The sequence below is a fragment of the Corvus hawaiiensis genome, chromosome 5, assembly GCF_020740725.1.
Source record: "Corvus hawaiiensis isolate bCorHaw1 chromosome 5, bCorHaw1.pri.cur, whole genome shotgun sequence".
Classification (NCBI taxonomy): domain Eukaryota; kingdom Metazoa; phylum Chordata; class Aves; order Passeriformes; family Corvidae; genus Corvus; species Corvus hawaiiensis.
In genome coordinates, this window is record NC_063217.1 from 27,367,043 (window position 1) to 27,391,702 (window position 24,660).

The 24,660-nt window shown below is 40.4% G+C and overlaps 1 protein-coding gene across 4 annotated transcripts; it reads right to left on the reverse strand.

The window, feature by feature from the left end:
- Positions 1–7,505: 7,505 nt before the first annotated feature.
- On the reverse strand, positions 7,506–22,682 carry OCIAD2 (OCIA domain containing 2). 4 transcript variants are annotated; one of them, XM_048303383.1, is made up of 8 exons: positions 22,584–22,682; positions 19,246–19,375; positions 16,779–16,869; positions 15,915–15,968; positions 14,047–14,094; positions 12,938–13,043; positions 11,659–11,746; positions 7,506–9,252 (listed from the first exon to the last, which is right to left on the reverse strand). In XM_048303383.1, the coding sequence occupies exons 2-7, from the start codon at positions 19,303–19,305 to the stop codon at positions 11,665–11,667; spliced, it is 441 nt and encodes a 146-aa protein (XP_048159340.1). In that variant the 5' UTR covers positions 19,306–19,375; positions 22,584–22,682; the 3' UTR covers positions 7,506–9,252; positions 11,659–11,664. The 4 variants fall into 4 exon arrangements, with proteins under 4 accessions (XP_048159340.1, XP_048159341.1, XP_048159342.1 ...); XM_048303384.1 differs by having other exon boundaries at positions 19,246–19,378; positions 22,584–22,675; XM_048303385.1 differs by lacking the exon at positions 22,584–22,682 and adding an exon at positions 22,350–22,433.
- Between the last annotated feature and the right edge of the window lie 1,978 nt (positions 22,683–24,660).

The following is a 24,660-nucleotide window of genomic DNA, read 5'->3' on the forward strand; positions in this document are numbered from 1 at the left end:
CCTCTGACTTTGTTTTGTCTGAAAGTGATATTCTGGGAACTTAAAATTGTTGTCATACTTGGTTTGTAATGTCAGGAATACTACTAAACTATTGAGGGGAAAAGGGCTGAGGAGCTGAGCCAGACACAGAAGTAACCATAACTTTTTCAAAACTGTTTCATAGTGCCAACTGTATTTTTAGACTGATACTCTGACTTGCCCACAACAAGTTTCTAAAGACAGTCATTTCTGAAGGAAATAATTGAATTAAATTGCAGGTATTGAAAATAGCTACATTTAAGTGCAGAAGGCTAAACCTGACAAACTTTGGTAAAACCTTGAATGATATATTGACTGTTAATGTTAGGCTCTGTATATTTCACTGTATTTCTCAAATTTTGCAAGTCATGACAAAACCATCATTTATGGAGAAGAGATCCCAATCAATGGAACGTTTTATTATTATTGCCGGTGAGAAAAGAGCTACATTGGCAAAACTGAAGAGTATTTCCTGGTGTTTGCATCACCTGCTCTGTCTCAATCAAAATGTTGCCTTCACTTAGGGATTTTCATGTTCTCGCATGTGCAGTTTCATCTCACAGCATTGTGTTTATTTGGAAGTTTGGGCGATACGGGAGCAAAAACCATGATGAAGTTGATAGCGCAAAAGCATTCCTGACATCCTTGTTGGAGCTGAAAAACAACATGCCTACCAAGGGGGGAAAGAGGAGGATGCCTAAGGAGCCAAATGCTACTTAAAATAATCAGAACAGGAAGATTGCTTTCAGAAAAGCTGATCTTCTAAAAACAAAATGTGCTAATTGGATAATCTTGAAGTTGTATCAGAAATTTACCTTGTAGAGAATGCTTCTTATGGCTCTGATGAGTGAACTCTGAAAATACAGTCTGCCAGAATTGCATTGCTGTGGTTTTCAGTGTGCTATTCCAAAGCTGATTAGCTTTATCATGAAAATATTCACAGAGTTTCTTAGTTGTAAGTTATGCAAGTAACAGGAGGCAGAAGATTGAGAGGATAATAATAGAGCATATTCCTATGATGGTGCCTTCCTGTAAAGTGTCTTGCCTCACATTAATGTTTTTGGGTGGACAAGCACAGTGTTTTAAATAAATTGTATTATAATTTTTCTTCTTTTGTTAGAGGAGAAAATAAAAGGCATGGCAATTAATGTTGTTCTGCTTGAGGTAACATTGTGTATAGATAGCATTTTTAGATTGAGTATAACGCATTCATTCTGTTGCATCTAGTTACTGTCCCTCAGAGGACATACTTTTTTTGTACTTGAACAAGTTTGGTTTGCTATCAATCAATTTTAAATTCTTTGGATTTCACATCCTTGATACATATTAAATGCAGGAGAGTTCACAAACATTGCTGTTAATTTAGTAGGGTACTGGGAACTGATGTTTTGTCAGAGTTGGATCACATTTAGTTTGCTGTGATAATGTGTATGTTGAGCCCCTGATTCACTAAACAGCCATGGGAATTCAATCTTCTTCCTTCTCTTTTCCTGCATATCTTCCATTAGTACCCCCTTGTTTCAGAGTGGGCCTTTACAGTCTCATGGTTTCATAGCAGCTCCCCAGTCACCCATGAGTAGCTTGCTTATATTGCACTTCCATGACTTTTAGGAATTTTTAACTGAATCCAAGTGTCCTGGAGCTGACAGCAGGGTTACGGTTGCTGGAAGCAATGTGACTAGATGTACAGAACAGTGGTGTTAAAAAATACTTAAAGTTTTCCTATGGGCCATCATACCTGTATATTTGTCAATAACTGAGAATTAACCCAATGTTTATTGTAAAGCTAAGTAAATTTTCTCTTCTTCCTCAAATTAAAAATAACATTAAAAAACCCCTCTTATACCATAAGTCAAGCACCAGGAGTCTGAATGCTTCATTATGAACATTTCTAAAAAAACCCTATAAAATAATTGTTTTCACAATTTCTTAAAAATAAGCAGGCCAGTTTAAGGAGCTGGTAGCATTATCCCCAAGTTAGTTGTTACTAATGTGCATGAACAGAGAGAAGAGGGTTGCAAAAATCTGCCTCAGCTCTTTTATAGCTGGTAAAGCTACCAAAAATCCTGGTCCTGAATGTTTCTGTATTTCCCCAAATTAGTAGGCATGTTTAGAGCCCCAAGTAGGTACTAATCTGACCTTTCCAGGGTTTTTTCTCTACTAAAGTTGTTTGGAACACAGCTATGTGGAATAGAAAAGTGTAAATGAAAAGTGATTTGATTTGATTAATGAAAGCTAAGCAGATTTGCAGAAACCTGGGGAAATCATTAATATTCCAGACTGAACCCACAACTTTCTTGCCTCCTTGCGATTCAAGAAGAAATCCTCACTTGTCTACTGTTTGCTGGAAGCTAAAAGACCTGTTTGTTCTCTCATGGGGGACTCTTGTTTGTGGCCCTGAGTGAGGACCGTGCCCATCTGCAGGAGGCAGGTCCAGCTCAGTTCCTTGGCTCCCGTAAACACACCAGACCTGCCATAAGAAGGCTTTACTTGCAGCTTCCTGATTCACAACCAGAACAAGTTCTCTGTAATCTCTTACATGAAAGAGGAGGTCCAAAAATATTGTTTTACTTTTTGCAATTTAGTTGCCTATGTTTGTAGAAATCCGCAAATCCTTGGGTTTTAATCTCAAAGTAACAAATGGGACAATTTGCATCCCGTTACCATTTCAGACCCTTGCCCTGGGTTTGTGCTAATTCAGCAAAGCCAGGGCAGGCTTGGACACACATATACCTCGAGTTTATACTTTCAAGTATTTTTTTGGGTGATGTCAGAACTGAACATGAACCACCAGCACCGTACAAAAGTTTTGAGGCATCTTTGAATACCTGCATTAGAACCTGAAACCGGAACCTTGGCCAGGGTACAGATTTCCAGCTCACAAGACCATCAAGCATATTATTCTTTCTTTCCAAATAATGAGGGAAATGAGCAACTAGTATTTTCATTTAACTTAAGTCAAGCAATATAGCAAAACCAGAAATGCGTAGCTGTTTGGGTTATAAGATATGCTGAAAAATAAACAGGTTCTTGTATCTAACAGCACTGAGAGAGCTGCCAGAGAGTAGATGATAACCCTTGGGAAGATAATTAGTATGTATTTACTTCAGATAAATGAAAAAAGTATAAAAGAATCAGTCAGTAGCAGTCATGATTTAAAGTATCTGTTTCTGTTTTTTCTCTTTAATACTAACAAATACCAGGTACTATGCTACTTATATATCAGTGTTTTAATACTTCCTGCTTGTTTACTTATTTTTATTAAGTTGCTGCTAATTTTTTGATGGAGCAATACAAAATTTCCTGAGATTTTAAGATGCATGGCAGAATAGTAATACATAGTTTCAACCTAAGGTCATGTGTTCTGTCTAGTAGAAGCATATCTTTGCAAAACTAAAAAGCAAGAGACTGGTATGAGGTACTTTCATAATGTGATGCTGCAGTAAACAAAGGATGTATGATAAAGACACTGCACGATCATCTGATGCAATGGATATTCAATGAAATACAATTTTCACTTATCCTTGAAAGGAGAAAAATTTTAAGACAAAAGGAGAAATAGAGAGTTAGATTTCCTGTGCCAAAACTTGAAGTAAATTATTCAGAACAAAAAATTCGTAGTGTATAACCTTTGTGTTGCTGTTTTTCCAGTTGCTCATGTAGGACTCCATTTTCAGGATATGAGATCTTGCATGGACAGCTTCTAAACCCTGAAATTTTCAATTCATTCCTTACACAGAATGATACACATTCTTTTCTACTCCCACTAACCCATAGAGGAAGCACATTTCATGCATTAATTTTTTTTTTTTAAATTATGAAGCTAAAATTAGTTTCTATATAAATATAATGCCAAAATAAATACTTTTGCTTGGCCTAATTCTGTAGTTTAAATACAATTGTTAATCTTAACTATTTTAGGATATCTAACATTTTAAAACAGTGCAACGGATACAAGTAAGGGTGAATTTGGTTGCGGTAGCTGATACCTAAACATCAATGATGGATTATTAACAATGTCAAAATAATTTTTAGCTATGGTAAGTAGAAAACATTTCTGCTGGTACAGTGTCATGGAGTCAGTGCACATGGCTGTGTGTTTGCGTTGAGGAGCGAAGTGTGTTTTTTAGGGTCCCCTGAAGACTTTAGGAAGTTCACTGCCCCTCCACACGGCAGAGAATGCGCAGCTGCCAGCCCGCTCCGAGGCTGCCCTGTGGCCGGGAGCCGCGGGCGAGCGGGAGCCCTGCGGGCTGCGCCAGCTCCCGCTGTGCCGGGAGCAGCGGAGCGGCGCGGAACCGGAGAAGCCGGGCTGCTGGAGCTGCTCTGACCGGCGGCGGCCGCCGGCCACAGCTGGCAGCTGTGCTGCACGAGACACGGGCAGGCTCCGTGCCTGGCACGGCTCGGAGCAGCGCCTGAGCCTACTACGATCTACTGCATCTGCGGAGCTAAGCAGCAGAATGGGAGTGAGTAAATGGCAAGCGTTTGCTGCTGGAAAAGGTTTCCGATTTGTATTTTGAAGTATTACAGATGTGACAGTGTAGAATGAAGTAAGCTTGGGCATGTCCAGCCCAGCCCTGGCAGACCTCAGCCTCCAGCTGGCGGTGTGAAGGACAGGTTTAAAATGAGTCTTTGGGAGGAAGTACTAAAGATCTTTCTTGCTCTGAAATACCTGAGCTTGCTGATGTGCCTGAGCACAGGCTGCAGAATGTTCAAAATGCACACAGGTGAGAAGAAACATTTACAAGTTCAGGTAAGTGGGGTTTTTCTATGCAAGAAGTTGGAAGTGCCCTTGCTCTCAAACAATCTGTATGCCAAAGACAATGGGAAAAGCACCCATTACCACCCTTAGTTCTTTTTCACCCTTCATCTGCAGAGAAAGTCACTATACTGTAATAAAAATAATTTAAAGGTGTGTTCAGGAATCTTGGAACTTGTGCTCTCTGCACATGAAGATGTTTCAGTATCCATTTATAGGTATGAGACACCTGGGGTTTAGTTCATTTGGCAAGGCTCTTAACTTGGTTTTTCAATAGCTGTAAGAACGTAAGAATTGCCATAATGGTCACCCTGTCTCCCACACTGGCTAGTGACCCTTCTAGAAGGAGATCCTTCACTGGTGCACCCTCTTGTTCTCCCCTGATCACAGCTGAGAAATTTCGTGACACAAAGGTTGCATTTGGATCATGCAAATGCAGGTGTTTTGCAGCCACCAAGTCTCTGTGTAGGTCATGTCTCTTGAAGCTGTTTTGTGTGCTTCTACCGTATCCTGTGGCAAGAATCCCCCTGATGGAATTGTGCTGTTTAAATCTGATTTCACTGAGTGCCAATGAGTTTTGATTTTAGAAAAACAGCAATTACTTACTCCCTATTCATCTGTCACACTTTTACAGACACAGTATTCCTCACCTTGAGATGTTTTCAGCCTGGAAAGTGAGTTACCTAATCTCTCGTGAACCACTTTGTAGTTCTGATCATTCTTTTTTATTTTAATTTTTCTTTCTCCTGTTTCTATCTCTGTGTTGTACAATTTCTGAGATGCACTGGAAGCACCATAATATTCAAAATGAGGGCATGCCATAGAATTGCTCTGTAGTCTAAGTTTTCCCTAATTTTTTCCTGGGAATTGTTAATGTTCTGCTTGCCTTTTGGCTGTCATGGACCACTGATCCTATGTCTTGCAACTATGCAAAATGACTCTCAGGTCCCTGTACTGAAAAAGTCAGAGTAATTTAAAACCAACTGTGTGATGCATTTAGTATTTTTCTGCATAACTATGAAGCTTATTAGTCAGCCTCTCACATGAAGATTTTTTTCCTAGCTCTGTAGTTTTGTCATCAGGAAACACTTGTGTTTTCCTTTGTCAGATTATCTGTTGATATGTTGACCAGATGCCCCCTAACATGTCCCCAAAATCTCTCTGAGGCCTTCTAGATTTTAAACTGGCCTTGAGAAGAGTCTCATTTATTTCCTGGGGAACCTTATTTTTTTGAGGGACTTACTAGGAAAATAACCCCAAACAAACAAAACAGAAAGCCCTCCACACCCATACAAAGTACAAGTGGCTTAGTCCCTCCAGGATGTGGAGCTACTGCAATATTGATGTCAGAAGTTGGATTCCTTTCTTTTTGTCCTCTCAAATGGAATTTTTGTGTGTGATGCCAAAAACAAGTTGGGTGAGTGGGACAAATTACCAGCAGCACTTTCACTGGTAGAAATAGTCATTAGGAAGAGGCTCCTGCTCCCAAGTTAGTGTTGCTGCCATTTTGTATTTCCTGCTGGCCTGGTCCAGCATGCTCCTGTTGTAAATCCTGCCCCAGAACCTGCTCTCTTCTTACCAGTTCCCTCCAGAGCTCTCCCCTCCTATTACCTGTTGTTGCATAGCATGCCCTATTCTCCCATTCTTCTCTAACAATAAAATAAGCCCCAAATCTTGTTTTTGATAGAGATTTATAAAAACCTGGATAGTGAGCTTTCGTGTCCCTTTCATTCCCAGTTTTAAAAAATAATTACAGACCAGCTGGCTTACCTAGAGTCCACCTACTAAGGATTTAAACAGGAATGTGCTGTTTTCAACCTGCTTTCTCTTCTAAAACACAGTATTTTTTTAAAATTTGATGTGAATACCATATTTGTAAAAGGATTGCAAACAGCTAATACAAAAGTCCCCAAAGATACTGCAGTTGTTTGAGGTTAATGTCACTATAGCTTTCTTCTTGCACCCTTTTCCTAGTCATAATTTCATAAAGTGCATAGAGGCTTCCATACAGCTATTCACTCTGTATATCACAGCTGAAGGAGGTATTTTGTTTCCTGATTTTAACATGTATGTGGACTTCAACTAAGCTGTGATATGCCTAAGCACACAGTTCAACTCCCTTGTCTCTGGGTGAAGAAAACAAGTTCAACTTTCCAGATACAAATGATTCACAGGAAGCTGTGTAAGTTCATTGGCTTTTTTAGCCTTTTTGTAACATCTTCTGCCAAAAGGAAATGTACAGCCTATTAGTGTAAGAAAACACTAAGAAAAGTTTAGTTTACCTTTGCAAGGTCAACTGTTTTTCCTCCTGGAGATCTCTTCCCCTCTTATTAAAGAAGCAACTGATTACCTCAAATCTTTCCCTATTTTTTTCCATTGGTCACCCCTAAATTCAATGCATTCAACTTCTGCTTCAATTAAAAATAAGTTCTTTAACCTGCTTGTATGAAATGCACAATAGCAATGGTCAACAAAGATTAGCTCATTAAACTGGACATAATTAAAAGCAGCTGTTTTGTAGTAAAAAGACCTTCAAAGAACAGTCTTCCCATTAGCTGTGCTCATTTTTCCTTTGATATGCATAAATTTAGTGCTAATACATCTTAAGATTCACAAACTGCCTTTTTTCCATACCTGTATCACAGTAGCTCATGAACTTAGATCCACACAATTAGCTAATCAGCTTTTTGCAAAGTATGGAAACAAAGCTAGGAAAAAAGGAGACAAGAAATTTTATACATCAGAATATTTATTACAGAAAAATAACTGAAAGCAAAAAATAACCAAAATTACATTTAAAGCAAAGTTCAGTAGCTAAGTTGTAATCAAGAGGTAACACTGATCAAGAGGTAACACTGACCACAAGAACAGCCTCTGAGAGTCTGACATGAAAGGTCCTCTGTCACGTGCATCACTCTCCTTGGCACCACCTGGATGTGATGGCTTCCCTCCCTTCCAGGCATGACTAACCTTGGTGCAGCTTCTTGCTGTTATCTTGACAGCAGATGACAGATGAAGGGGAAGTAGCTCAGACATGTCACCATTCAAGTTTTGGTGGCTATCACAGTACACCCATGACAATTACATTATTTTCACAAAGGAGGTCGCCTTCTCTGTGGTTGTGTAAGCCCCTCGCCGTGGAGCCCCTGTGGAAGGCTTTCCCAGGGTCTCCCGCCTGTACCCAGCATCAGCTGTGACACAGCACCGCTGTGTATCACTGACTCCAACTGAAAGAGCTGTGGAAAAATACTGCAGAAAAGTAGCAAGTGTAAAATTGAAGCCCCTGTTTAGACAGGGGTTCTTAGCAGCTCAAGAATTCAAGAGGCTAAACACCAAGTAGAAAAGTATAAAATCTTGTAGGAAAGAAAAGGACAGGGAGTCTAGTCAGTCCAACCATTCCCCTTCTGCCTGGTGGCTGCTTGGATAGGAAAGGCTGTCCAAGTGCTGTTGAGTCAAGGAAGTTCAGTACTCAATGTTAATCACTTTGTCAAATCCAGAATGTCTTTTGTGTTTACTAACTAATTAATAATTACATTACACTTTTCCATACTATATATTTTGCTTGCAGAATCTTTTTGTGTCCAAGTAAAGATGCCCACAGAAGCTTGTTCAAAAGAGGGGCACTAACCATAGGCACAGGATAAAAGCAAACAGAAGAACCCCACAGAAGATAGCCTTCATTAGCTGACACTGAAGCCCAAACTTCCCAGTAGCTGTGCATTTCTTCCCATGTGAAAGCCATCACTGTGTTTAGGGGAAGTGTCTGCTTTTGATTTCCTGAGATGTTTCATGGAAGACTGCGTGTCCTGCTGTTTGTAGAGAGCATGTGCCATCTAGGTTTGGTTGTTTTTTTCAACATCTGGTGGCCTCAGATTTTGTGCAGACCACAAACTGTTCCAAAATATTGTGTGTTCTTGTTCATGAATGTGGCACCCACTTTTGGTATCCCTGGCAAAGTGGACCTTTGTGTAAAACTGGCTTATGGGAAGTTCATTCAGCATAGTAACTGGAGCGTGACAATTCCCTGGATTTGGTACTCTTAAAAGTACTCCATAACCAAGGGGTCAGCTCAGAGACTGAACAGCTGCTTCACTGTGCAAACCACTTAAACATCTTCACACTCTTTCCATTTGACATAGACAAACATTCCATCATAAACCACTCTGCCTGCTACACAAAGTATTGCCAGCATCTAAATACAATAGACAAATGCAATTTTTCAGCACTAAGAACTGAATTGCACAGAAGAGAGGAAAATAAACCAACACGTGCTGAAAAGAGAGGAGTGTATTTCAAAAGGCGCATTACAAAAAACTGGTATTTAGTGCAAACCGAACTATATAACAACACAGAACTATTTCAAATAAGTCAATTTATACCAAATCCAAGAGATAGAATCACTAAATTATTATTTCTCATCTACAGAAAAGTGCCTTGAAAGAAGCTGGTCCATAAGGTTTTTATCATGTTCACCACATCTGTAAATAGAATAAAAGGACCTGTTACTTATGAGTGGCACCTTGCTTTCAGTGTGAAACATGGAGCTTCTTGGTGATTTCTCTGAGAACATTCCAGAGTCCCTGACGATAAAAGACATTACCTTTGGACTCATAAACATGAATACAATTTTATCTGGGTGGTCTTCCTAAGCACTGCCAGAGCTTGCACCATATGCTTAGCATGGATAGTAGCAAGATGTGCTCAGCAGGGGGTCTGCACATTTTTAGAGCATAGCATGCTAAATTAAGAACTTTTATCAAAACAGAGAAGAGGTTTAACAGTACACAAAACAACACAATGCTTACAGTACTTCTTTTCCTAAGTTTCTAAAACCTGTCCATCAAAATTGATTTCTGGCAAATTCAAAATACCACACTGGCCCAAATATAATGGCTTTTTCGTTACAGCAATTAAAACTTGAAAGAAATACACTTATCTTACATTTGTTTTCAAACTAAGTTTTTGACTAAGCTTTCAAGATCTTCTAAAAACCAAACAAGAAGACCTAAGCTGCTGTTAAAATGTCTTTGATGAACATGTGAGCTGGAACAGGGAACAGGTTCCACAGCAGAAATTCCAGGACCCATTACAGGAAGAAAACAAAGAGAGGGGCCTCTGGCATCCTGTGTTCTTCCCCTCAAAAAGCTGTGAGGCTCCTTTGTATTTGAGACAATTTGGAATTTATTTAAAAGCTAACTGGTACTGGCACACCAGAAAAAATACTGTCAACTCACAGAGGAAGGCTGAAAAACAGAATGTGTTTGTATTGAAGGTTCAGAAAGCTGCAGCTCTGACAAACAGCAGAGGTAAATCCCACCATAAATATTTAATTTCTCTACACAGGTAATTGCTAGTAAGTGACCATCCTCAATTAAATATGCTTTGGGGTTCTTATTTGAAATAAGTGAGCCTCCATAAGCATTTATTTAAAAGAAAATCTTCCAAAGCAGTTAATCGGCACAGTATTGCAAGAGGTTAATTAAACTCATAACTGCTAATGGATTTAGAATGTTATTCATTCAGGCTTACCTGAATTATCAGCATTAAGTCTTGCTAACTCCCTCCCTCATGCTGGCACTAGCAAGAAACCTTTCAGAAAGTTTTGGGGGTTTTTTTACCCCTTTCCTCATACCAAACTAGCACAGAGAGCTGATCTGGAGGGCCAAGTCACTTCATGATCTCTATAGCTGGCACAAGGGAAGCACTGCTCTTTTGGCACAACCCTATTAGGTGAGCCTAAGCCAAAGTGCATTTTCTGCTAGTGGCTGAGCACTTGCAGCACTTGATATAAGATGCTGAACCAAAGTTGATCAAAATCAGGACTTTATTCTAATGGCTTCTTTCAGAACTCTGAAAACTCTTTTCAATCCTCACTGCCACAATGCATTGTTGCATAATAAAAGTCCATCAAAATCTCTCTTCTGGGCAAGTAAACAGGTTCTGATAGGATATTCCTCTTTATTCCTCTGTGAGCACACACTTAAGAGTAAGAAAGGGACTATTATCAATATCCTTGTCTAAATTCCTACATAATATATGCCAGACTTAATCCAACAATTTCTGCATCAGGCTTCTGTTCTTAGCTATATAAACTCACATGGCAGGATTTCACACAGGCCCTGTGCTCTCCTCTCTTGCAGGCAGCCAAGCTATTTGCAACACTTTCACACATTCTCCTGCCTGTGAGAAATGTAGGCCAGCTTACCACAAGCAAAAAGTGTGAAAGCATTCTTAAAAAACCCAGCTGCTGGCCTGTTTTTCATAGAGTGCAAGTCCTTTTAAACACTCCCCTACCTTCCACCCTGTAAACCCTCCTTTTTCATAAAGGGAACTTGCCCCTTTCTGGGGTGAAAACACCACATGAGTCATGTCCCCTGCCCCACCACAGCAGGCTGCTCGAGCATCACTATTCTGCTACTGCACTAAGGCTCTAGTCAAACTGTAGTACTGAATGCAAAAATCCCACACCTAGCTGTGTCTCCTTTTAGTTGTCAGTATTTCAGTACATTTTTAAATACCAACATAATCCATAATTATTTGATTCTTAAGTAAAACAAGCTGGAAATTGAAAGGAGTTGCATTTGTTTTAATACAAGCAGTTGATCCAAATTAATTCCACTCAGGTCAATCAGCAATACTCTGCTACAGCTAAAGAAAAAAACTCCTCAGAGATGGGGGATTTAAAATTAGCATAAAACGTATGCAATGTAAAAATAAGAACAAAATTAATCAGAAATTACAGATACGGAGTATTTCCTTGAGTAATGCTTGGATTTTGATCCATTATTAAAATCTGTGATTTTCACTATATTGTTCAAAAGAAGAATACCATTCAACATGGAAAATAACATGAGATTTTAAAAAAAATTAACAAGGTTGACTACCTGGGACTAAGATGCTGAAGGAATTGAATCTTCGCTCTCATTTGATCCCAATTTTGCTTTACATTCTTTGCAAGCATGATGACACTGCCTACAATATTGAAAGCAAATAAAACATTGAAGAATTTTGCTGGATTTCTTCTAATACAACCGTATAGCATGATGGCAAAAGTTCTTGAAGAAGTTATCTCTTGCCTATATTCCCCAATTCTTGTAATATGGGATATAAACTGCAAAATATGACATCTAAATGTCTCAGCCAATAAACCCCCATTAATTAATATTAAGTACTCCTTCTAGCAATTGCCAAAATATAACAGGATTTTCAAAATATAACGGCAAAAGATGGTCCTTGCCATTCTGCCTATGAGCAAACTGAGCTAGGAGTAAGGTGTATAACATTTTGTGTAATACCAAGTATATAGCTTTTTATGTGGGGGAAGAATACAAGTAGAGAAATAGATGAACAATGAAGAAGCTTCCCATTATCAGTCAGGCATTTTTGTAGGCATGTTGGTCTGGGGGAAAAATGTGGAAAGACAAAGGAGAACGATTTTTTGTGTAGAATTTTTGGAAATTTTGTGAGTGAAAGGTTTGTACCAGAAGCCATATCGAGAACAGAGAGTATAACAGGCATTTGAAGGAGGAGCTGGGAAAGAAGTCAGAGTCTGATTGGATGTGAAGGAGTACTTTATGTGAAGTTGAGAAAACAGTGACTGAAATGTGGAGTTGCCAGGCGACAGATCGACCACTGAGATCTATTCTATGGTTAGAGGTGCAAGGTGGAAAAAACACCCTCTCAGTTCGTGCTCTTCATGGCTTGGCGTGACAGTATGAGGTTGGGCAAAGCCACAGAGGAGGGGAAAGTTGGAATATGGATTGAGATTTAAATTTTTGTTAAAATATGAGAACATTATAAAAAATCTGTAGCATATTTGGCCTGATGTATGTTCCAAAGGAAGACTCAAAGGGTCGAAGTGATAACAGACAATCTTAGCAGTATGACACTAGATGAAAATAGAACTAGTAACTGTTGTCACATCACACCTAAAAGTACAAAATTTTCATTGAAATCATGGATATCCTAGTAACAGGTATTACAGTGAGTTTAATTTGCATTTTCTGAAGAATGTGTAGTAGTTTCTAATACTGCAATATATAGCCTATGACTAGCACCTCAGGATCTGATCACAGAACTTAAGTTCATAGTTCTGCTGCATATAATTTTTAGTGTGTTTTAGACTATTTTGATCTAGGCTTAATAATTCAAATAAGCACAGACCTTTTTTGTTGTGGACCAAATGGTGCAATACCAATTTTCTGAAACTTTTTTTGGCATTCTCCCATGTATGACATCTTTCCAATGGCAAAGCCTAAGACACCAGCAACTATAGAGACAGATAACAAAACATTGTTAATACAAGAGCTTAAATCAGGAGTGTGCTATTGGCTCCATTTTAATCATACAACAAATTGTGTATCACATCTTCTCAGAACACGTCACAAACACGTGAAGTTACACAGGGATTACAGGGTGAATTAAATAACTACTGAAAACTGGTTACCTATCATGAGAGAGAGCAACTGGTCCAAAACAATGCATACAGAAAAAGGATATAATATTCCTGCATACAGGAAAAGGATGTAATATTTAGAGGAACAGATTAGAGAAAATAAAATTTACTACACAATGTCAGCACTAATTGGTCTTGCCTTTGATTGCACACCATGGTTTACTTCTAATGATCACACTTTTAACACCAACTTCTCTGGCCTTCTAAGAAGCCAGAACATCAATTTGCCATACTGTTGCACTGTGGCTTTCATTGGAGTCAGAATAAAAGACTACTTCAATATCCTTGATTTCCTGCTGAATTTCTACTGAAGAAGGAATCAATTTAATTTCTTGTCATTTATGAGCCACCTCACTGTACAGTACAGTTTCTGTGCTTCCATTTGCTTTCTTTATCAATCCATGGTTTTGAATTAGACAGTTGAGATCAGTCAAATGAAAACATGAAAAGGACCATACCATTTTATATATTATAGTATCATGACTTCTTGATACCATAAGTTGTGCAATCTGCCAAGCACAGCTGATCAATGAGGCTGACATAATTTATAAAACAAAGTGGAGGCTGGAGTTTATACCAATTTGAGAGATTGCATTACATAAACATAAGCTGCTACTGAAAATATTTACATGAGAAGAATCATGTTTCATACATTTATTTTTAAACACATCAGAAACCTGATTTCCTAATCTGCTGGGGTAACATATAAATTCCAAAAGAATAAGATTTTGGAAAGAAATTCAGAGAGATGCATCTAAGGTCTGCATACTGCCTGTAAAGAACCTTTCCTTTCCTTTTAGAATTGGGTGCAACTTACTTGCCATCTTGGGGTATGGACCAAATCTTGCGCTTGCTGAGAAAATGCCTACAAAAAAGGAAATGATCAGAAAGCTTATTCACTTGAAGAACTCATCAGCACTCAAAACCAGGGCACCAATTTTCCTACAGGCTTTTGCATTTCTTAAGGTGAGGATGGTATGAAGTCCACTAACTCAGATTTCAGTACATCAGGGCACTTTGCATTCCACTAGTTCTTAGTGCATGTGTTTTGGGGTAGTCCTAGAGTCGTAAGAGGAAGAGAACCTGGACTTTGCAGGATTCAGCTCAGGCAGGAGTTCAGAATGTAAACCAACATGAAAGCAGCATGTCTGCCACTGGTGACACCTGCAGCACTGCAGAAGTGATGGTGGCTTATGTTTCAGCACAAACCAACCCTGAATATAAAACAGCAAAATTAAATCTCTTACACAGGGTCCAGCTCCTTGTGCTGTGTAAGTAGGACGAAACTGCTCTTTGGCAGCTTTCTGTGGCTATTGATTAAAACTGTACCACTGGTATCTAGCCTCCTCCTCTGGAAAGATCACACATTTGGGCCTTTAAGAGGGGAACACAGTGTGCTAAACAAGAAAAGCAAAAAACTGTCTTTAGCTTTTCCACCAAAATCCACATTCCCCCAGTTAAGCTCAGGAGGTGAAACCAGTATTCCTCTGAGAGCTATGTGTCTGGCAGAGGAGTGCCATGCTGTGGAGGAGGGCTCCACACAGCAAGACTACCGTGGCAAAGGGAAGGGAAGCGAACACTGGTTGCACTGTTACATGCATTCAGATAGTAATAATGAGGCATAGAAGCTCCAGCTTCTTCTAGAGGCAGGGTACTGTGTGCAGCCATCAGAAGAGTGTTTAGACAGAGAAGCATTCAGCCTATGCTAAGCACAAGGGCCTTTGCCCACTGTGATCTATGCAATTTTATATTGTGTCTCTCAGCCGAGGGAGGAACAAAAGTGTTGTTTGTTTCTAATCACTCCCCTCCAATTGTTGACACACAGTAATGATTATTTAATAAGGGCATTTGTTACTTCACAGCTGGTCAGAAACATCCAAGTACAATGAACAGAAACTGAGAAGAGTATCTGGTGCCAGAGGCTGGCATGTTAGCTATGGAGACAGCCCCAGTGCCCTTCCTATCGCTGCTCATCGTTTATTGAATGTGTATTCCTTCTCTGACACACCTGCTCTTACTTCTTCCCTCGCTGTCTCCCTACAAGCTCTTAGGTCAAGGATGGAATAGGGAACCCACATCAGCCTCTTGTGGTATAGCTTAGCAGACTTCAGGGTGGATGCCCCTCACTCTTTCCCCAAAACACTAACCTCAACCTTATACACAGTCAAGGCCCCCAGCAGGGAAACTGAAGGTGCCATGTGTAGAACCAGGCTCATCCACCACATAAACAGAATACAATTTTCTTTTGTGTTAGCCTGCAGATCGTAAGCCATCTCTACAGAAAGCTCTCTGTCTCCTCACTTTGGCAGTACTCCTTGTCCCTTTGCACCAAAGCTGTAGTCATATTGATACATGGTCACTGTAAAAGCATTGCCAGCATTTTTCAAATAAACCAACAGTTAGAGCTACAGTACCCAATTCTAACACCCCCGCTCGGGTTGTACAATGCTCTGCCCCACAGGCTGCCCCAGTGAAGGCTCTACTCAAATACATGTGATCATGGAGACAGAATCCAGCCACCAGTCTTTGGATTTGCAAATTCTCTTTTCAGTTCATGTTCTTTCAAAAGAATGACTGTGGCAATGCACACATAATAATCAAATCACCATAACAATGACAGTAATGAGTGAGAGGAATATTGGTATTAAAAACCAGCACTTTAATAATGTATTTTTTTATCTTTACCTTTTGAGATTAGCCCCTGGGTGACAAGCATGCTTCCAAGAGATAAAGGAAGACCTGTGCAAATGAAAAGGAGAGTAGCTGGTGTCAGCCAAAATTCACTACTTATTTGGTAAATACTCTTATATATTAAATGTTTTATGTTTCTAATGTTAAACATACTACTTCTAAACATTAACTTTGCCTACTGTCTTAAATCACCTATTATACCTGCTCATTCAGATTACATTCTCTTCAAAGCAAGGATGTCCTCACACATTAGACATCAGCCATGCTGTAACATCTGGAGCTAATGCTATATACATATATATTTATTACATAATAGTTTCCACAATCTGAGTATCTCCTCTAACTACTGCAACACTTGTAATGACAGCAGCTCCGATGAAATGCTGAAACCCTTTTCAATCTTCTCCATTCAGGAAATACGTAATTTAGACACAAACTGAGAGGGTGGACTTAAAAGGCACTAAAACACTGAGTACTAATCTTTTACATGTCCTAACACACAAAGAATTTCAGAAATCAAAGACATGTAGCCATGCCTGCCTTCCATTCAAAGGCACTAAGTATGTAATGAAGTAAAACATTTCTAAGGTGGTTGTAATAATGGACTTCAAGAATAGAACCAACTCTACAATTGCTAAAGTTCACATTAAACAAGACCTCAATTCAACCACCTTTACCTACAACGATTACGCAAACAATTCAATCAAACCTTTAAGAATACAATGCTTAATTTAACATGACATAGTTAACCCACAACAGTGTTCCAACAAAAAAGCATTTTGCAGACAGTTTTGCATACATACATCAAGAAGTCATTCTGTGTGGTGAGTGTGGTAAGAATGACTTTGGATCACCCACCTCTGTACCAGAAACTTTCCTGTTTGCATTCTTTATGGATCCTTGCAATCTCTCTATCTTGAATTTGGGAGATGGGACAAAACAACATTGGCTGAAAGCATAAACCTGGATTAGTTTGCTGAATTTAATCTCACAGGAAGAAAAAAAATAAATCAATTAAAGAAGATAAATTATTTTTAAAAAAATTAAAATACAAAAACCTCCAAGTGAAATTCCCTATTCTGTTGTTAGCGGTGTGACAAAATCTTGATGCCCCAATATAGAAACAGAAAGAACTACATAGGTTTTAAGTTTAAACCACCCATCTTGTTGGTCTTTCCTACAATTACTCAGCTGCTGCTTGCCTCAGAAGCATATTGCTTTATATCTGTTAGTAATTTTATTCTCATGAGCTACATTATCTCTCCCAGAAAGAAATGACAGGAAATAAAGGCAGAGTGGCAGTTTCAAAAATCAAGTTCTGCTCTGTACAGAAGCCAACTGAAGTTCAGTAAGAGCAGATTTTGCAAGTATTCAGAAGAGGGTCAACATAAACTCTGCCAGACTCCCCACTAGTAGAACTTCCTCTCTGAGCAATTTAAATATATCCATGGCATTAACTGAACTCAACCATACTGGCTTCACCTTAATACAAATTAGGCCACCAATAGACTTCTTTAAGGTAGCTCTTTTTTCACCCACTGTGATTGAGAGGAAAAAGTGACAGTATTATCTCTTGCAGTCTACTATCCAGAGTGTTGACCTGTAGACGTAAGATTATTTTTCTTTCTCTAAGAAAAGACTCAGCATTAGCACTTGTAGTGTCATTATCAGACATCTGAAATAAATGGGTGTACTGGTTTTGACTGGACAAGAGTTTATTTTCTGCATAGTAACTGGTATGGTGCTAGGTTTTGGATTTGTGACCAAATCAGTGTTCACAATACAGGGATATTTAATTACTGCTGAATAGAGCTTACGCAGAGTCAAGGCCTTTTCTGTTTCTCAGGCTTCCCCACCAGCAAATCGGCTGGGGGTGCAGAAGAATTTGGTAGGGGACACAGCTGGGACACCTGACCCCAGCTGATCCAAGGGATAGTCCAATTCCATACCATGACATTGTGCTCATCAAGAAAAGCCAAGGGAAAGGAGTTGTCATTAAGTTAAAATTAACTGAAATGTTAACATTTTTCTATAAAAACACAACATCTTCAAACACACATATTCTTGAAAGAAAAACCAGACATCATAGAACAAGCAATGTCTTGGGAAAAAGAGCACATTCATCTGTTACAGGATTCTATCTCATTTTATGCCTGACTGATCCATGATTTTATAGCCATAATAATGAAATGCATTTATTGGCCATAGCCACACATTTCACATTATAGCTAATTAATATCTCAGCCCTTCTTCAAGCACTGCTCCCACAGAGGTTAATGGTGGTGCTGCTTGGCTGAACAATACAGAATTGACTCCACTCCAGACCACAGAGAACCACTTCAAACTGGTTTCAGAGCAAGGTCATAGCAAATACAGTAAAATACAAACAGGCTGACTGAAAGATAAGGAAATGAGTGTCAGAGCCCCAAGCACACCAACAGGCTTTGCAACCTTTCTGCCTCCATACATATCCTGCCAGGGGTTTAGCTGCTTGGGCTCAGAGTCAGCTCTAACATGGCACAGTTGTGTAACACTGAATTAGACTGCTGTGAAAAGAGCAAAGCTCAGAGAAAACAGCAAGAAGCTTTGCCCAGGGACTCTGCCTTTCAGCTCAGGAGCTGTATATAAGCTCAGGCCCTTGCCTTAACTGTGTTGTAGGTATGTCTTACCTTGCCGTGCTAACCTGATCACCTGGCTTAGCATCAGACTTGCCTTATTCCTATGGACTTGCCTGGCATCACTGAACTGACTGTAGGCTGACCCTGGTTAACATCATTGGATCTCCTCTCTTCCTTTTTTGGGTACTGTGCTCCCTGTACCTGAGGCCTTAGCCCCTGCCACCCTGCTGTCACTTGTGCCCCTTCCTTGCAGATCAGCCCAATACTGCTGCCCTCTGGTAGTGACTGGTTAGCAAAAAACTGTACCACACTTGAATTCCTCAATTTCTCTATCAGAGGAGAATGTTCATCTTCTGTACAGCTGTAGACCAGATCCTTGTGCCATACTGTTCCCTTCTCCCCCTCTGAATACACAGACATGTGCATATGGAACTTGTTGGGGACAGGTTGTACTGGACTTGTACTCTGACACCATGCCAGCTATGCCAGCTTGTAACTCAGGGCATAAATCAGAGACTTAAGATTCACAACTCCTAGCCCTCTGAGCACAGTGAACCAGGAAAAATAACACACTGTCCTTTCCCCTCTTCATGTACACGCTTAAGCTAACAGACACCTATTTCTCTCTTCAGTAAGAGCAACTGAGGCAAAATCCCAGTTGTTCATTAGCAATAGCATTGAAATACAAGGGAGGAAACCCAGCTTACCCATCCAGGTTGCTTTATTGGAGGTATCTGACTCTCCTGTTGGACTGTTCCAGAAGACATTGTCTCTTTCCTTGTACTCTGCTACTGCTCTTGTTCAGCAGAAGCTATGCGCTTTATGCTTGGCTACTTTCTGCTAGGTACAAAGGTAAAAAGTCAAGATAACATACTGATATTTGTAAGTCCAGTGTTCATCTAGAAACAAAAATGACCAGGTTGAAAGGAGTGTACTTTTTACAGCACACAGCATTCAGTCACCTGATACACAGTCTACAGCACAGTGTATCACTAATCAGCAACACAGCCTTGTGTGTAACTTATGCAGGTAAGTCAGTAACTACAATTAAATGCTGAATCATGACCTAGTGCAGTATGCTCAATCATGAAGAAATGCAAATAAATATGAGCAAGTAATAGAAAACCTTCCTAATTTTTTAATGTACTGCAGGTCCAAGAAATAGCCTCTTTAGAGTGCTGTCCAGCATTACTGCACTACTTCTATCCTCACTGCCATCATTTGAAGCCTGGATTCCATGGGACCCACCAGGCAAGCCTATCACAAACCATATCTGTAATTCCAAAACCACAGTTCAGTTACAAACATCCTTTAAAAAAATAACAAGAAAGAATAAATAGATTCCAAAGAGTTTCAGAGTTGCAACCTTCCATGCCTGAGAACTTCACTGCTAGGGAAAAGCAAGAAGGAAACTCATTTATTTCTAGAGTAATTCAAACATGTAAATTGGATTTTTACCTAGCACTTTGCTGCATGGTCTGGCACTTTATTAACATAGAGGGCCCTTCTGCTTTTCCAAAAGTACTTTCTGAGAATGGTGGCACTGAGCAAGGCTGAAGTGACTGTGAAGGGCAGAGTTAAACAGAAAAGATATGCAACAATTTATTGACCTAAATGTTTTTTGGCATTCACAGTATTACTGTATAAACCACTTCCTGCACTTATTTTGGGGTCAGTTACATAGCTATAAAGCTCAAGCAACGTCTGCTTCACATACATTAGATATTCAGACAGTGAAGCTTTTTTAAGAAATGGAACAGAAGCAACATAACCTCCTCTCCCCTTGGTAAAAAAAACTTAAATAAAGCATTGCATTCGCACCAGTCTGCACTTTATTCTCAGACACTTGCAGAAATGACAGTGATCACTGTGTCTTTGAAAAAACGTAGGTTTGAAAACCCATATTATATGAGGGAAGCTCACAGCTCTGCACTGTCTTCCTCAGTCTGAGAGCAATTTAGTTTTTATCAGTCTCTTGTCACTTAATGCAAAAAAAGGACATAGAATATGAGAAAGATGCATAAAACTTTAAAGAGATTTGCATCAATCAAAAATCACTCAAATTTTCTTATTCTTATCAGCTTTCTTGTTCTTATCTACTCACAAAGCCTACTTGGGCAGACGGCTGCATAAAAATAATCACTGGAAACAGTTTCTAACTGCTGCAACAGATTTAAAGTGCTTGTCTTTTTCATGATGATAAAACAGCTGAGTCACAGGAGGATAATAATAAAACAAGGGAAAAAGAATGGTATAAATTAAGTTTATGAAGATTTGCAGTTTGCCATTGGACTCCTATATTGCCCTAAGTACACGTTTCTCCTGAATTATAAGTTATTCAGCTATGCTACTGCTTCAACATCATGAACCCCCCAAATATTTAGCCCTTTAAGCAGCCTCATGGTACATCTCCCATCATCCCATCTTTCATGGGATGAAAGCTAAAAGCTATACTGGCAAGAATGAAACAAAGAGACAGAGGTCATGTCATAAAAATATTATGTAACTGAATTATTAATATTCATACCTAGCAGACATGCTGTCTCCTATCTGAGGAATGCAAAAGTGTTCCAGTATTTTGAGGCCCTGTGTCTTGCAAAGACAAGTGTCATCCCAGAAATTAACTTTATTTCCATTAGCTTACTGAAGAAATTTAACTTTCTTGCAATTTTCTGTAATACTCATTGGTATTTTCTCAACCTGACGTGTAATTCTTAGTGTAACAATTAACTATATATTCTGGGAAGAATTCCCCAATTATATTATACTAGTTTAAGTGAAATACCTATATAATACAAGATTAAATCAATGTGGTTTGCAAGGATCAAATATTCAAAGAACTTACTCATCTCCTACAAGAACTATTCTGGATCATTTATTCATTTATGGAAGAAAATGCTAATATCAGGCTCCTGAAAAATCTCATGGATTCAATACCTCTAATGGGATGATAAAGAAGCAGTATGCAAGATGATAGCTAAGTTTTTCAAATGTGAGACTTGTCAACTTCCTATACTCTGTTTTCAATAAAAAGTCTCCTTCTGAATAGGAATGGTGACCCCATAATTTCTAGGGCTACTTTGGGGAAGAAAGAGGGAGCCAAAATTGCATGTATTAACTAGTACATGCAGTGGGCAGTTATGCCCAGGGCACTCATCACCGAGACAACTCATCAAGGATTTCAGAGAGGCGCTTCAAGGACCATTGTGAGGAAAACGAAAGGTGGCAAGACTCAACATGTTTCACACCTATCTAAACTGGCTCTTTGTTTTAAACTCAGGCTCTTATTTCAAAGGAGAGTCTACAGAGTAGCTGCACTAGGTCGTCAATGAAAAACTCTTTACCACCACCTGACAGCACGGCGCTGGGGAATGCAGCAGCTGCTCAGTGCCCTCACCCAGGGCAGTCCTCGCCCGGCCAGCACAGAGGATTGCTTTCACAGTATCACAGAACCAGTTAGGTTGGAAAAGACCTCTGAGATCATCGAATCCAAGCTTTGACCAAACACCACCTTGTCAACTAGATAATAGCACTAAGTGTCACGTCCACTCCACCACCTCCCTGGCAGTCCATTCCAATGTCTAATCACCCCTTTTTGTGAAGAAATTCTTCCTGATGTTCAACCTGAACCTCGTCCGGCACAGCTTGAGGCCAGGTTCTCTTGTCCTGTTATTAGTCGTCTGGGAGAACAGACCAATCCCCATCTGGCTACAACCTCCTTACAGGTGGTTGTAGAGGGCAATAAGCCTGAGCCTCCTTTTCCCCAGGCTAAAGACGCGCAGCTTCCTCAGCCGCTCCTAACAGGACTTACACTCCACACCCTCCAGCACATCAACGCGCTTCCTGCACTGAGGGGAAACGGCCCCGTGGCGCTGAGGCGGCACACGCCCCGCAAACCCCGCCTGCCCCGGGCCGGCTGCCGAGAGCCACGCCCCGACTCCAGCCTTCCCCCCGCCGTGACGCCGGAGAAACCCGGCCCCGCGGAGCTCAGCTGCTTGGCGCGGAAAGGAGGAGTCTGACACTCACAACCCCCAGCCGCGCTTACCTTCCTCCGGCGTCCGGAGGAAGCGGAATGGGCTGGGCTGACCGGCCGGGCCCGGCCGGCCCCGGAAGCCCGCGAGTGGGCCCGCCTGCGCAGGAGCCGCGGCCGGGCGGGGAGCGGCTGCAGCCCGCGCCCGCCTCCTGGGCTGAGCGGCGCTGGGGCGGAGGCCGGCCCGCCCGTGCTGCCGGGCTGCACCGCCGCCTCCCGGCCGCCGGGTGCAGGGACAGCCGGGGCAGCCGGCCGCAGTACCCACCCAGTTCCCCTCATTCCCCGGCTCCTCGCTCCTACCAGGATCTGCTACTACACGAGCGCTTCTCGCCTCCCCGTGGGCTGCTCCGGTAGAGAAACACCGAGGACGCCAAGAAAATTCCGCGTTCTCGGATTTCCCCAGTGAAATTCAGAACGGTCTTTTAGCAAGGGTATGGGTTAATGAAGGTAACAGAATCACAGAATCGTTAGGGTTGGAAGGGCCCTCTGGAGGTCATCTGGTGCAGTCCCCCTGCCAGGGCAGGGTCACCTGGAGCAGGTGACACTGGAACTCGTCCAGGTGGCTTTGGAATGTCTCCAGAAAGGGAGACTCAATGACCTCCCTGGGCAGCCTGTTCCAGTGCTCTGCCACCCTCAATGGAAAGGAGTTCTTCCTCACGTTGAGGTGGAACTTCTTGTGTTTTAGTTTATGGCCACTGCTTCTTGTCCTTCTGCTGGGCACCGCCAAAAAGGGTCTGGCACCATCCTCTGACACCTGCCTTTGAGATATTGATATGCATTGATGAGACCCACTCCCAGTCTTCTCTTCCGCAGACTAAACAGGCCCAGCTGCTGCAGTCTCTCCTCATAAGAGAGATGCTCCAGACCCCTCATCCTTTGTGGCCTCTGCTGGACCCTTTCCAGTAACTTCTTGTCTGTCTTGTAGTGAGGAGCCCAGCATACAACATACGGGGTCTGTCCTAGGAATTGAAAATATTTTTTGTGGAAATGAAATCTTGTTCTTTAAAAAAGAAGCAACAAAGTCTACTTTGACCATTTTGGAATGAAAAGCATTGCTTATCTACCTCGATTTTAATACTATGATGCTTATGTAAGTAAATGAATAAATTTTAATATTAACAAGAATTAAACAAATAAGAGAGGCATTTTCATCAAGCAAATAATTTTGCAAGAAAAAGTTATCCTGAAAATGTCAGTAGGGTGTGGGAGGGATTGTTCTAGAAATACTGAAAAAAATGGTTCCACTTTCTCTGGAATGAGAAATGCAATGCCCTTCTTTAAGGATGAGTTTTCTAAAACAAAAAATATAAACATGAGTTTTATTTTGCATTTTATTTTAATAAAAAAGGTCTCAGTTTCTATTTTGTTTTGCTTTGTTTTTTCACAGGAAGACATAATAGTTTTCAGTAAAGTATCCTAAATGATGATATGATACTTCAGTGCTTATCATGAAATGAATAGTCTGTGAGATCACTGTTAAACTTCCTCCTTTTGCATCACCTTGGCATATCAGTTTCATAAGAAACATAAGTCGTAGTTGATTTTTCTTAAGTCCAAAAAAACTTTCAGCTTCCAGGAGCCTTGGCTACTTGAAGCCCCTTTCACCAGACTATTCTTCCACTCTAGCCTGCCAAACCAGAGGATCGGACTTAGCAAATGTGCTTTTCACATGGAGGCTCGGCAAGAGTGATGTCCTAAAACAAGTCTTAAAAGTGTACCTAATACTTCCTGGGATCTAAAAGGTATTCTTGAAAACGTACATGAAAACTATTTAATAGATACTGGCTACATGCTATTCTGAAAAATACAATACACAAGAAAATCCTGTGTGGAGTGAGCACTTACTAAGCAATAACTTCTTAACTGGTCCAGCTTAAACTGAACATAAAATGAAATAGCATTGGAATGACAGTTTTCTCACGGGGCACATGTGTGCTTGGGGATAGTGGTTGCCTAGGTGGTTGCCTAGATAGGACTGTTTGGATTCTTGCACCTTCCTGTGCAAAAATGCTTATAAAAATCAGTTTAAGCTTCTTTTTAATTTTAACATTAAATTTAAAGTTAGTCATCACAATTGAATAAACACGAAGCA